The sequence below is a fragment of the Micropterus salmoides genome, unplaced genomic scaffold, assembly GCF_014851395.1.
Source record: "Micropterus salmoides isolate LMB-PRFRI ecotype aquatic unplaced genomic scaffold, ASM1485139v1 Ms_hic_scaffold_1, whole genome shotgun sequence".
NCBI classification, from domain to species: Eukaryota; Metazoa; Chordata; class Actinopteri; order Centrarchiformes; family Centrarchidae; genus Micropterus; species Micropterus salmoides.
The window spans coordinates 61,088,962-61,104,142 of record NW_024040040.1 but is presented as its reverse complement, the minus strand read 5'-3'; the positions used below and the strand labels follow the sequence as shown (position 1 = coordinate 61,104,142).

General features: G+C 41.9%; 2 protein-coding genes across 2 annotated transcripts in view; one reads left to right on the top strand and one right to left on the bottom strand.

Moving 5' to 3' along the window:
• ppp3r1b (protein phosphatase 3 (formerly 2B), regulatory s1ubunit B, alpha isoform, b) overlaps positions 1-15,181 on the bottom strand; it is a 55,541-nt gene that overhangs the window by 3,656 nt on the left and 36,704 nt on the right. The window contains exons 3-5 of the mRNA XM_038734658.1: positions 4,581-4,757; positions 1,851-1,910; positions 1,224-1,408 (exon numbers count right to left, since the gene is read on the bottom strand). Coding sequence (XP_038590586.1) covers positions 1,224-1,408; positions 1,851-1,910; positions 4,581-4,757 — 422 coding nt within the window. The remainder of the gene's footprint in view (positions 1-1,223; positions 1,409-1,850; positions 1,911-4,580; positions 4,758-15,181) is intronic.
• LOC119915068 (E3 ubiquitin-protein ligase TRIM39-like) lies at positions 6,666-12,389 on the top strand. The gene is made up of 2 exons (XM_038734646.1): positions 6,666-6,910; positions 10,728-12,389. The coding sequence occupies exon 2, from the start codon at positions 10,730-10,732 to the stop codon at positions 12,377-12,379; it is 1,650 nt and encodes a 549-aa protein (XP_038590574.1). The 5' UTR covers positions 6,666-6,910; positions 10,728-10,729; the 3' UTR covers positions 12,380-12,389.

Sequence of the window (15,181 nt, the reverse complement as noted above, 5' to 3'; positions counted from 1 at the left end):
CGCGTGGAGCCGCGATTTTCTGTAGGGCGATGCAAAGTGGGCGATGCGAAGTGGGCGGTGCCAGTGACGCAAAAGTCGCAAGACGCTGAGTCGCAATAGCCTATCAGCATTGAGATTGTCCGTACGTCACTGAGGCTTCAGAGCGTCGCTTGGAGGGCGCCAGGCAGAGCGGGAGACAGAAATTCTGCTGGCCGGCGGGCGAGCTGCTAAACTTGGGGGAGAAGAGCAGCGCTGCAGCATTTGGACAAATAAACACCTGCAGTCGGACCGGATTCTGCTCTGATTCTACGCGTTTGCTCAGCTAGGAGCTCAGATTTAACTTATTTTATTAAATTAGCTTTTTACTTTAGTTTTTTTTTTCTGGGTTACAACGTTGATTTATCTTCAGTGGAGCTTCTCAACAGCTAGCTTCCATGTAAATCCGGTTCCATTGTTGTTCGTGTCGGTTGGCACTCTGTCGGACTACGACTTCATATTTATATAAAAACCGGACAAAACTGGACAGTGCTGGGAGAAAAGAAAGCGAAGAGGTTGAACTACCTGGTGAGGTCAGAAAACATGTGTCTGTAACTTTATTCCAGCTATCATTGTACTTTACTGTGACCCATAGCCCTGATCGATCCAAACTCCATTCAGAAAAGAAACATTTTAGAAGTTGTTGTCCTGCTGTCCTGCTGACAGACCTGACAAAGCATAAATTCACATGTTTAACAAATCTGCATCATATTGTAGTTATTTCGGCATCAGTTTAATCCGTTTATTGCTATTTAATCACAGCAAAATGTTTCCTTTGGGTTCATACAGCTGTAGTAATGGAGAGTTGTGTTTATTCGCGGTATAGCATTGTGTGTGAACGCTTGGCAGTTAAAACGCGAGGAAAGCGTTGCGTGGATTCAATTCGCGTTTGGTCTGAATGCAGCATAATGTTCTGTGTTTCAGCTTGTGGCCTTCATCTTGGTCTCACAATAAAGCTGTTCTTTCTACAAGTGTTGTAGGAGTTTTGACCTCTTCAGACTGTTTCGGTTCTCCATGCGCCTTGGAAGCTACACATTTTGATGAAGCCAACGTACACGACCTGCTCACAGTCAGAGACTAACTGGTGAAGGAAGTGAACCAGCTAGCACCTAAAGAGGCAGATGTTTCTCTCAGTAGTTGGGTCTCCACCCAACCTGAAGCCCTCTGGTGAGTAAAACAGGTGATGGAGCTGAATCCTCAATACTTACGGCACAGAACTCTTCGAAGGATATCCTGCCATCACCGTCTTTGTCTGCGTTGATGATGGTTTTGTCGACGATCTGTTGAAGCTGGGTGTCCTTCAGGTTGTTGCCCACCATCATCTTGAGCACCTGGAAGAGCTCCCCGTTGGATATGTAGCCGTCTTTGTCCATGTCATAGATCCTGAAGGCGACTGAGGTCAAAGAGGCGACACGGAGGAAAGATGTCAGCATTTATTTATAAAGGTTTGTTTGGGATGTCTGCGGATGTTCAACAGAGAAGTTCTCCTCACTGCATGTGTAACGTCTGTAGACCAAACACGTGCAGCATTTCAAACACCAACGAATGGGTGCTTACTTATAAGTGTAAATCCAAAGAAATCCTGCTTTTGCTGTAATCTGGATGGTGAAATGTTCACTAAATCCAAGTTTTATAAGATCTAAAAAGTGCAAAATATTCTGGCTGATTAAAGGTATATTTAAAGGTTCAACAGCTGACAGTGAAAAGTCCGAGTTAAACATGCTCAGTGATCGTTGGCTTGTGAAGCCTGATAAAATCTTAATGCAGATTTTCTAGAACTTTCCATGAGATGTGTCTCACACTCTGAAGCAAACTGGTGTATGTTGGACACTTACAACGTAACTTCTGCTCCTTGTCGCCTTTGACGCTGAACTGGGAGACTCCCTCAATAAACTCTGCCAAAGAACAGAAAACAACATCGTCAGTTAAAGATGGCCGCACATTAGAGAATACCTGGGACCAGATTAAAATATTTAAAATTGGTTAGTTCTCTCATTGTGTCTGTGGTATCCCACATTTTTTTAATCAGATAGGATTTAGGAACACTTTAGTGAGCACCAGGAATTAATTAATTAATTTTTTAACATAATAAATGTCCACAAAATGACCATAATTCACCATGCCGTGAACGGGAAATAATTTACTTGAGAGCCTGATAATGTCACACAAGCTTCCCCACAACCTTTAAATCTTTTATATATGAAGTGAGTTTGATCATGTCTGTTGGAAAAAGGTACAGGAGAACTTCAGAAAGAAAAGTCTAATGGCTAAAAATCCATTAGCTTGACTACAATGTGGACGACTTCCACGTTATAACACAGTAAGTAAGTAAGTAAACTGTGTGAGTACTCTGTCTCTGCAGCCGACAGCAGAGACATCAACAATAAGGTGACCAGATTTCTGAAATGAAAACCGGGGGAATTTTTTGTTTGATGGTCAGTGTGTCATTAAAAAATATTATTATTATATTTTTATTTAATCTGTCAAATATAACTCTTCTCAATGAAATCAAGTCATTTTGAGGCAAAAACGACCTTTCAGTCAATAGGTAGAGGCTGCAATCACTTTCTGGCAAGTAGAATCATGCATTTTAAGTTTAAGTCCAGTTAAATTATGTAGTCATAAGGATAATTGCAAAAGAGATCATTTGTTTATTTTATCTATAAATCCGCAGTAAGTCTTGTTAGTTATAGGCTACTGTCCGTTTTCCAAATATACCAAACACATAATCCATCAGCAACAACAGGCTTCTATTATTGTTTAGAATCACATAAATGTCAGGCCTGGTTACGCTATAAACTGCAAACACTTATTTGGCCACAATTGTGATTGTTCCGTTAAAGGAAATGTTAAAGTTTCACAAAGACATACCTTTGCTATTGCCACGGACCTACAGTGATGTTTATTTGCTTGTTATGTCTGTTTGATCCAGATGCAGCGCGAGTTGTAAAGAGACTGGGTGATATACAGTTTTAACATGCTGCGCGCGCTCCCACGGACAGCAAACAATTTTCAGTGGACGATCACTTTTCGGCACGACACCTGTGTGCTCTGCTGACCAGTCTTTCTGGCCATGGATAATCTGTTAACACTTTATACAGTCTATGATTAACACACAGTTAAAAACGGGGACAGCTCCAGAAAACTGGGACGTCTGGTCACCCTAACCAACAAGGTGATGTTAACGATCTTAAAGAGTACAATAAGTTTCCTGTGCTTTAACTGAAATGGACTGTATCTTCATCACTTTACACTTTTCCTCACAAACTCAGGGCAGCGAGCCACCATGCACACTGCTGATCTAACCATCAGCAACAAACTGGGGTCTTTCCCCAGGTCACTTCAACATGCAGACAGGACGAGCCGGGAATCCAAACTCCAGCCTTGCAGCCAGTTAATGGACGGCCTGCAAAACCTGAACATCTGGATGAAACGCTCTGGTGTCACAGCATTTAATGTCCGTCATAATGTCTTTTCAGCTTTCTGGACACACCGACAGTAAATAGCAGCAACAAATTTCAGTTTAGCTACAAACTTTGATTTTGTGGGAGAATTTGTTCAGTGAAATTAATTTCATTGAAAACGCTCCCCAAGCATCGAGAACAACTTTTCATGTAGAGACTGTGAGATTATCCATGTTTGTCAGTCATCAGAGACGACAACGGTGAACTCGTTAATTCCAGGGGGAACTTTGAGACCATTTTAAGCGATGAGAAGGAATGATCTATTATGTTATATACTTGCTCAATTGATTGATCGATCAAATTGTGCGATCCGTGTTTCATCTCCTTTTTATCTTAATATTCCTCTCTTATCGCTTGAAACAGCCGTGCAAATTCTAGGGATGCACCGATCCAATGCTGACTCAAATAACAGGATCAGGTATCAGGAACAATCTATGGATTCATGGGGCCGATCTCTTTATTTCAATTACGCGCTCACTTGGTGATGTGTCAGCGGTGCGCCGATAGACCCGAACATTTTTCTAGGAGAGCTAACGTAGCACTTTGTTTTACAAAGCTAGGAAGCAATGTTTCAGTTGAACCCGATGTTGTTTTACACAGAAAACAATGATTCCCAGTCAATTCCTCACAGTGAGGACTACAGCTCATTCATTTTACACTGGCATCGGATTGGTACTCAGCTTCAGCAGATACCCAAAGTCCAGGTATTGGTATCAGGACTGAAAAAGTCAAATTAGTGTCTTTACCTGTGCAAACATGAAATAAGGTGCTTGTGCTATTATTAGGATATAAATCAATATCTTTGGATTTTGTCCACATTACGGCAGCAACTAACGATTATTTGATCACGTGAGAAAATGGTGAAAAAAGTGTTTCCAAAAGCCCAAGAGGACGTCCTCAAACGTGTTGTTTTCTCCACAACTCAAAAAATATTCATTTTACTGTCACTGAGAAGTAAAGAAACCAGGAGATATTCAGCTGATTATTTTAGTACCTGACAAATAATCGACGTCTGACGCTGACGTCAACAGTAAAAACTTTCAGAGGGATAAAAAGAATTTAAGAACACAGGACATCAGAGAAGTTTCATAATTTATTCACCTTTAAAGTCGACTTCCCCATTTCCGTCGGTGTCGAATATGTCGATAACTCGCTGCACGAGGGGATTCTGCTGGAGCTCCGGTAAGGACATGAACTCCTCCACACTCAGAGAGCCGGAGTTATCTAGGTCGAGTTTCTTAAATCTCTTTCCTAGCCGCTTAATCTCATCAGCATCAACTGAAAGGAAACACAGAGAGACAAAGAGAGAGATGTTAATTACAGACAGAGAGAAAGAATGACTGAAACTAACAAAGTTTCAGCGTAACAGCTGGAGATTATCCTGACAAATGTTTACTGACTGGTGAGTTTGGGCGACACATCAGGACACACGGTATTTAAAATCTCCTTCCTGTGCTGCATGTAGAAACCATTTCACCTGACAACACGACCAACCTTACCTGGTTTCTTCTTCGTACTGGCCATTGTCATTCAGAGTTGCTGGCGTCTCACCGCACCAGTCAGGTTGAACCTTGTGCTACCGGACCCCCCGGTGCAGCACTCTAAGCCCTAACACCAGGTCATGTGACACCTCTTTCAGCACTAATCACTCTGCTGATCGCTATGAATCAGCGGTACACGGTGGAGGTGGGGGCCATATTGTGTTGGTAACCTGGTAATTCATGGAGTCTTTTTTTTTTTTAAACGATCGAAAATCTGAAGAAGTTTGGTTCTAAGGAGATGAAAAAATATCTCAAAGCTCAATGCTACAGGCCAACAACAACATATTCAACAACGTTTAATAATAAAACTCTTGAAACCACAATCATTTCACCAGTAAAGACAGTGTAAAGTTAGGAATATCAGTGCTTTTGTCCCATTTTCATTTGGTTTCTGCAGAGCTTCTTCTTGCAGGTAGCAATAACTTTAGTTGGTTGTTTGTTGTCCTTACATTAAACTTAAAATACTGATACTTTGCTAGTTTATTTTGGGGGTTTTTATTATATATATTTCAAAATACTCCCCACCCTCAAATTTTTTAAAACCTGTTTGAAAGCTGGCTTTTAATCAAGCAGGAGCTGTGTGGTCTTCTGTTTTTGCCTTTCAATTGTTCGTAAACCATTTTCTTGTGCGTTTTTCTCTGTGTTTGTGTTTTGTGTTTGACATGTTTTATTTTTTCTTTCTTGTGCAGCACTTTGTAAACCAGATTTTTCAAATGTGGTGTATAAATAAAAAGATTGGATTGAATTCTTGGTTGAAAAGGCTTAGTTTTTGTTTTATAAGTGGTACTTCCACGCACTGAGGAAAACAGCTGACCAATTTTCCAGTAATGGAAAACACACAAAATGAGGGAACAAGTTGCAAGTCCAGGAAAATCTTGTGTTGTCCTGGAAAAATATTTTAACATTATGTTACAGTTGCTTGGTTTTTGTTGCGGCAGCGTTTTGTGTTTCAACTCTGGCTAGGAGCAATGGTTTCATATGAGTTGAGTGTTAGGAAAGCTGAATAAGAATGAAGAGGAAGACGGGGTCAAAACAATGAATTGGGAGCCCAGCTGTGTTCACAAGAAAAGCACTTGCCAAACATAGATCACAAAGGGATTTCCAAAACAAACAAAGAAAATACAATACTCTAAAATATAACATTAGAACATAGCACTTAAACAAGGAACGGTTGATTTCATAGACACACACATATTAGGACATCATATTAGCTAAATTATCACAGAAAATGTCCTGGAAAAGTCCTGGAAAATGATCTCTTAAAAAAAGAGTGGGAATCCTGAAGTACACCCCAAAATAAAATCTGGTTCCTTCAGCACTGACACACCTTCGCCTGGTCTTAAAACTTTATCTCTGTTTACTCCTTAGAACTTTTCCTCTTTGGCTGTTTCTCGGCAATCTCTCCTTCCTCTCGGTGCTGGGAGTTCAGCATGTTGGAATGTGCTGTTGTAACAGACTTTCTCTCCAACTGAACCACCCCCACCCCGCTTCCCCTCGTCACTGCTGAGCACCAGCACTGTTACTGATTGGCTGGAACACTGTTGTGGCAAGGGCCACATTACTTTCTTTGTTTTCCATTTACAGAGCCAGAGAATGCTTTTTTTGAGAACACACAAAACAGAGAGCGGGCGAACTGAGAGGAAATATTAATTTAAGTGCATTGTTAAATACTTAATAAATGGGATAGTAGTGTAAGTCAGAGTGAGGAAACAAAACGTGAGCAGCAGAGCTGCAGTGAGAGGCGGAGCAACTCTGGAGAGGAGGAGCAGAGGAGAGCTTCAGAGTTTGTCAGAGCAGCAGCTGTCGAGACGAGTCTGTCTCTGAAAGGAAATTCTGACTGACTTCATCAGGTCTTTCTCAACAACACAGCAGAGTCTCTGCCAAACACTGGTGAGTACAGCTGATCACATTTACAGCTTCAACAAGCAGCATCAACACAAACCTGCAGCTCTACTCAGGCAGGAAGTTCCACTCTTTCATACTTGTGACGTTGGTTAAAATATAACTCTGGCTGTTTGTCCACAGGCCCACTATACAGCGGCCCACTGGAACTGCTTCAAACTGCCTCTCAGTCCGTTCTCAGGACTTTAATAATATAATCTTTATTTGTAGAGCACTTCAAAAACAAGTTACAAAGTGCTTTAACAAGTGTAAAGACAATAATACCAAAGAGACAATAATACAAAAACAATACAAGATAAAAGCATGAAAACACTGAAAAGACTAAAATACACGTTTAAGATAAATATAAAACTAGTAAAATAGAATAAAATAAAAGGGATAAAATAAAGTCAAGATCGGGAAAGGCTCTCCTATAAAAGTATGTTTTAAGAAGGGACTTAAAAGAGTTCACTGACTCAGCTGACCTGATTTCCTCGGGCAGACTGTTCCAGAGCCTCGGGGCCCTGACAGCAAACACTCTGTCCCCTTTAGTTTTCAGTCGAGACTCTGGAACAGACAACAGACCTCTGCCCGAGGATCTCAAGGTACGTGCTGGTGTGTATGGGACTAAAAGGTCAGAAATATAACAAGGCGAGAGACCATGAAGAGCTTTAAAAGTAATCAATAGAATTTTAAAGTCAATTCTAAAACATACTGGGAGCCAGTGTAATGAAGCTAAAATAGGGGTAATGTGGTCATATTTCTTTGTTCTGGTTAAAAGCCTGGCAGCTAAGTTCTGGACAGTCTGGAGTCGATCAATAGATTTTTGGGTTAAACAAAAGGCTGTTGCAATAATCTGGGCGTGATGAAATGAAGGCGTGTAAAATGGTCTCGGTGTCCTTAAAAGTTAACATAGAAATATAGCAAAAATTTGATCTAAGTTGATAAAAACATGATTGAACAAGCTTTGTGGTGTGCGGCTCGAAATTTAAATTACTCTCAAACCAAACACCAAGGTTCTTTGCCACAGGCTTAATGTGATTTACTAGGGAACCAGCAGATGGCAGTATTTGTTTTGTCATCTGCTGGGACCCAATGACCAGGATTTCTGTTTTGTCTGAGTTCAGCTGGAGGAAATTATTTTACATCCATTTTTTAACTTCACAAAGGCAGTTGTTAAGTGAACTCAGCATTCCATGGTCTGTGGGCAAGTATATGTGTGTGTCATCAGCATAAATATGAAAAGAAATGCCATGTTTATGGATAATATGTCCAAGGGGAAGCAGATACAAGGAAAACAAAATGGGTCCTAAGACCGACCCCTGAGGCACACCATATTTAACTGGACAGAACGAAGAGACAGTTGTTTACAGACACGCAAAACCTCCTGTTTGACAGGTAGGATGAAAACCATTCTAGGGCAGTACCAGAGATCCCCACCCAGTGCCTCAGTCTGTCTAACATGATGTTGTGATCAATGGTGTCAAAAGCAGCGCTAAGGTCCAGGAGTACCAGGACTGAGCACATGCCTTCATCAGCAGACATTAAAAGGTCATTGGTGACTTTAAGCAGGGCAGTTTCAGTGCTGCGGTACCTCCTGAAACTTTTCAAATATTTTGTTATTTTCCAGTACAGTGAGCAGCTGGTTGGACACAATTCTTTCTAGAATCTTTGCAATAAAAGGCAGTTTTGAAATTGGTCTTAAATTATGTGGGAGGGAGGGATCTAAACCAGGTTTCTTTAAAAGTGGGTTCACGCAAGCCTGTTGAAATCAGAGATCAAATTGGGCCCAACAGAATCTATTACTTTCAGTAAAAACTTTGTAGGTATTACATCAAGTGGGCTGGAGGACACTCTCATTTGTGATACAGTTTTTAAAAGCTCAGACAAGTCGATGGGATAAAACTGGTTAAAAGTCTCTTGTTGCTGGTGAGGAACCTCTGATTAAGAGGCCGCGGGGGTAACAGAGGCTCCGATTGACACCACCTTATTGGTAAAATAAGAAAAAACAATTCACAGTCGTCATTAGGTTTAGTTGGGTTTACCAGCTGATCCACAGTCTTAAACAGAAACCTGGGATTGTATTTATGTGTAGTAATGAGTTCAGAAAAATAGTGTGTTCTCGCATCCTTAACCATGTTATTGAAGTTAATTAATAAATCCTTCAGACTGAGGTAATGCACTTGGAAACTGGATTTTTTCCACTTTAGGGACTTGAAGCTGAACCTCTGATGTTTGCAGTTTAGTTTCCTGATTACTGATCTTTTCCTGCAACGATTATGACGCCTTGGATTTCCCTTGATAGTTTCACAATATAGCCAAAGGTTTTGGGTCGCCTGCCTTTACATGAACATGACGGTTAATGACATCCCATTCTTAATCCGTATTTAATATGGAGTTGGCCCTCCCTTTGCAGCTATAACAGCTTCAACTCTTCTGGGAAGGCTGTCTACAAAGTTTAGGAGTGTGTTCATGGGATTTTTTGACCATTCTTCTAGAAGCACATTTGAGAGTTCAGGGCACAGATGTTGGACAAGAAGGCCGGACTTGCAGTCAACCAAAGGTGTTCTATCGGGTTGGGGTCAGGACTCAAGTTCTCCACACCAAACTTGCTCATCCCTGTCTTTATGGACCTTGCCAAAGTTGGGAGCATGAAATTGCCCAAAATGTCTTGGTATGCTGAAGCATTAACAGTTCCTTTCACTGGAACTAAGGGGCCAAGCCCAACCCCTGAAAAACAACCCCCCACCATAAAGTGCAATTTGTGTAGAATCCACGGTGTAGACCCCCACCCTTCGCCGTCACCTACATCGTAGCCTGACGTGCACCTCCTCAAAAATGTACCTTCAAGTCGAGGCAACGCGGGGCGTGAGCGCTGCGATTGGTTGGCTGGGTAGCCTCGCAATGCCTCCGAGCCAACAGGAAGTGCCCCGTGCTTTGAAGTAACTTTTACTATCGGCCAAAACAATGGCTGTAATGCGCCCCCCCCAAACTTTACACTCGGCACAATGCAGTCAGGCAAGTACTGTTCTCCTGGCAGCCGCCAAACCCAGACTCGTCCATCAGATTGCCAGACAGAGTAGCGTGATTCGTCACTCCAGAGAACACTTCTTCACTGCTTCCAGTGGCGCCGTGCTGTACACCACTGCATCTTACACTTTGCATTGCACTTGGTGATGTAAGGCTTGGATGCAGCTGCTCGGCCATGGAAACCCATTCCATGAAGCTCTATACGCACTGTTCTTGAACTAATCCAAAGGCCACACGACGTTTGAGGGTCTGTAGCTACTGACTCTGCAGAAAGTTGGCATCTTCTGCACACCGTGCGCCTCAGCATGCGCAGACCCCGTTTTGTGATTTCATGTGGCCTACCACTCCGTGGCTGAGCTTCTGTTGTTCCCAATCGCTTACACTTTGTTACAATACCACTAACAGTTGACCGCAAAATATTTAGTAGAGAGGAAATTTCACGAATGGACTTGTTGCGCAGGTACCAACCTATTACGGTACTAAGCTTGAATTCACTGAGCTCCTGACAGCGACCCGTTCTTTCACAAATGCTTGTAGAAGCAGCCTAGGTGCTTGATTTTATACACCTGTGGCCATGGAAGTGATTGGAACACCTGAATTCCATGATTCTGAGGGTTGTCCTAAAACATTTGGCAATATAGTGTAAGCTTTCCACCAAGAAACTAGCAGGAGGCTCTTTTAGAGCTATTATTCAATTACAATTGGTCTTAAAGAAAAGTAATTAAACTATTTTCTTCTTAAACAAATATTTAAAACTTTTTTCAATAAAATGGTTCTTTTCTCCCTACATGTGTAGATATGGCTGCTGCGAACTATCTGCGATCTGAAGATCAGTTCCTGTGCTCCATCTGTCTGGATGTGTTCACTGATCCTGTCAGCACACCATGTGGACACAACTTCTGTAAAAACTGCATCACTGAACACTGGGATATTAATGTACCATGCCAGTGTCCGATGTGTAATGAGGTTTTCAACACGAGACCGAAGTTGCGTGTCAACACTTTCATCTCTGAGATGGCTGCTCAGTTCAGGCAGTCAGCTCAGCAGGACGCCTGCAGCAGCAGCAGCAACATCACACAGCAACAAGTGTCCAAACCAGGAGAAGTTCCCTGTGACGTCTGCACTGGAACCAAACTGAAGGCCCTGAAGTCCTGCCTGGTGTGTCTGGTCTCCTACTGTGATACTCACCTGGAGCCTCATCTGACAGCTTCAGGCCTGAAAAGACATCAGCTGATCGACCCTGTGGAGAACCTGGAAGCCAGGATGTGTACGAAGCACGATAAACCTCTGGAGCTGTTCTGTAAGACCGACCAGACATGTGTCTGCACGTTCTGCACTGTTTCAGACCACAAGATGCACGATGTTGTTCCTCTGAAGGAAGAATATGAAGGAAAGAAGGCCGAGCTGGGGAAGACAGAGGCTGAAATTCAGCAGATGATCCAGAAGAGACGACTAAAGATTCAGGAGATCAAACAGTCGGTTGGCCTCAGTGAGGAAGATGCAGACAGAGAGAAAGCAGAAGGTGTTCAGGTCTTCACTTCTCTGAAGGAGTCTGTTGAGAGAGGCCTGAAGGAGCTCATCGACACCATCGAAGAGAAGCAGAGAACAACAGAGCAACAGGCTGAAGGCTTCATCAAAGAGCTGGAACAGGAAATCTCTGAGCTGATCAAGAGAAGGACTGAGGTGGAGCAGCTCTCACGCTCTGAAGACCACCTCCATCTTCTCCAGAGTTTCCAGTCCCTGAACATCCACCCTCCACCCACCAAGGACTGGACCAAGATCAGCGTCCATCCATCATTTGAGGGAACTGTAAGAAGAGCTGTGAATCAGTTGGAAGAGAAACTCAGTAAAGAGATGAAGAAGCTGTTTGAGTCTGAGCTGAAGAGGGTCCAGCAGTATGCAGTGGATGTGACTCTTGATCCTGATACAGCACATCCTAAACTCATCCTGTCTGATGATGGGAAAGAAGTCAGTCATGGTGGTGTGAAGATGGATATCCCAGACAATCCAGAGAGATTTGACATTTGTGTTGATGTCTTAGGAAAGCAGAGTTTCTCTTCCGGCAAATTTTACTTTGAGGTTCAGGTTAAAGGAAAGACTGACTGGGATCTAGGAGTGGCCAGAGAGTCGATCAACAGGAAGGGAGACATCACACTGAGTCCCGAGAAGGGTTACTGGACTGTATGGTTGCGAAATGGAAATCAGTACAGAGCTCTTGCTGGCCCTCCAGTCCGTCTCTCTCTGAAGTCTCGGCCTCAGAAGGTGGGGGTGTTTGTGGATTATGAGGAGGGTCTGGTCTCCTTTTATGACGTAGATGCTGCAGCTCTTATCTACTCCTTTACTGGCTGCTGCTTCACTGACAAACTCTTACCGTATTTCTGTCCTGGTCTGAGTGATGGTGATAAAATCTCTCCCCCTCTGATCATCTCTCCTGTCAGAGTAAACTAATTACTTCTTATTTCATGTACTGTTTTTTTTTTATTAAAGGGAACAAATGCACATTTAGTAGGGGTGGGGGTTTATTCGCTCCAAGGCAGTTGATAGAGAGGCAACAATTTTTTCTTTTTTGCGACATTTAAAAAGTTTGCCTAAAATTTGCTTGACAATTATATGTAAACATGACTATTGCGTCCATTAATGACAGTCTGTATGTTGTTTTCCCAACTACTGGAAAGAGAAGGTGGTTAGAGCTAGTGTTGTAGTCAAGACAGAGACCAAGTCAAGACCAGAGTTTATCAAGACCAAGACTTTTAGAGGCTGAGACCAAGACTGAGGGAGGGCGAGACCAAGTCGAGACCAAGACCAGTTCCCCACATTACATGACGCACAATAAAATGCAGAAAGAGATCATCAGGTACTTCCTCAAATTGATCTGAAAGATCCACATTCCCATTAAATCACCCACATACAAACAATAAGAGCTGAAATCAACGTAAGCATCTTTATTCAACACTCCCTTTCCATGCTTACCATCACGGGGTGGGGGGACAGTCGTTAATGGCAACACATTTTTAATTAGGGTTACTGGTTGCATTTGAAGCAATATGTTTTACATCCAATCAAAATTAGGATGTTAACAAATAAATCAGACAATGCAAAAGCAATTTATTGATATTCCCAAAGTTATGGTCTTGAAATAAAATCCTGAGTCCTCAATGTCCGAGACAATACCGAGTACAAATGCAGAGACCATCAAAAAGACCGGTCTCGAGACCATGACCAGTTTTGAGTACTACAACACTAGTTAGAGCTACCCAACATCTCCCCTGGACTTCACACGCTGGTCTGGAAGCAGAGCAGGAAAGCTAACAGTTCATTTGCTAAAGTATCGTTACTTAGCCGCATGTCATTACAACCTACCGGGAGGGACAAAAAAACAATAGCAGTGGCGGTTGGCCTCCTCAACGCTAGACACATCCGAGACATTCACTGAATAAGTTTTAAGTTTAAGTTTTAATTTAATTAAAAAATTACAAAAATATACAGAATACATTTTTTAAATATGCAGGGTAAATATTACATAGTGAGTAAAATATATAATCTGCAATAAAATGTAGATTACAAATGGTCTACGTTGTTTAAAGTTACTGATAGGACATTACTGATAGGATATTTCTGCGCCGGACTTTTTGACCATAAACTTTCGCTATAGTTTGTACATGTGTAGTTCACTCCTCTTCAATACAAGAGATAGGAGCTTAGTAGGACGGATGCAACCTGCACTGCAAAAGCAATAAAAGGTGTGTTCGAGATGACTTCATCTGACTTGAGAGTAGGGCTGAACGATTTTGGAAAATAATCTGATTTTTCTTCTTTTTTTTTTTAACCAATATTACGATTTAATATGAGATTAAAACTTAGCTCTTTACCTTCTGTATTATTCAAAACGGATATTATATATGACCAATACAATATTAGATAGATTAAACATACACTATTCTTTCTTGTGGGTCAGGCCTGTCTTATGATGAAATTAGGTGAAGCATGAATTGCATGAATTATTATTATGAGCAATGGTGGAGAAGAAATATTTAATTTTAAATTTAAATAATTTTTGTCATGTCATTAAATAATATATCATCATCAGGTCGGCCAACGACAGACAACAAGAAAAACTAAGTTCAACACAGTGTGTTGTACAGTAAGCACTCAATAAAAAACCCACAGTTCAACCACCAATTAATAAGTCCTTATCTCAGTTCACATTGTACAACAAGTCAAGGTACAGCATAACATGTCAAGTTGATGCTTCCTCTGCAGACTGGTTTACTCTCCTGTGTCATGTGACCAGAGTGTAATCGCAGCCTTTGCGATTAGAAAATCTAATTTTATCACATTGCGATAATATCGCAGATGCAATTAATTGTTCAGCCCAATTTGATAGTCAAACGTGAGCTGCTGGCAACTGCAGGGGTGGGGTATAAAAACACTGCCGTCAAGTCGGACACATTCTACTTCCTGTAGAATGAAGTACCTATGCACCACGTTAAGTCAGCACTGCAAAGGGCCGCATGAAGTCAAACGCACCTTTTGTCTGAGTGCTGCTGATTACACACCAACAATCAATGGGGAGGCAGCAGAGTGGCTCATGGTGTATCTGACATTACAGGCCCAAGAAGGGGATGTTGAGCATAGCATTGTTGGAGACAGAGAGTGCTATTTAGCTAGCTAGAATGGAGTCAGAAAATTCTGTTAAATGACATAATTCAACAATGATCCAAAGACAGAGGAAGACAATGTGCAGTCCTCTTCAAGAAGCTGGTTTAAGAAGGCTTGCACCAGTGCTTTATTTTGCTTTCCCTACATTATTTTTCAAACGACAGGATAGAACGAATTGAAGCACATATCAGAAAATACAATACAACTAACCAAGTTTGGGAAGGCAAGCATAGGTGCTCAGCTTGATGAAAGCTACAGGATAGGGATCCATCAGCATAGTGAGGTTGACAAAAACAGGCACATCCTGTTGAAAATAATACTGTCAAGATCAGTGGTGCCTTTTAGATAGCCCCGCATGGCGACGATGAAAGAGAAAGCTCACAATATCCTGCTGGTTTCAGAGGATTTTGTAGCATCACTAGATGTAGTTCTTCAAGAGCATCTGCAGACTGCTACTGTACAGAATGAACTCATTGACTCTATGCTCACTGAACCTCATGCACCATTGAAAAAAAATCAGGAGTCCAGACTGTCTCCATCTAGGTCTCTTCCAAGAGCAAATGCAGTAAGATGGTGCTGTGAACACTGTGT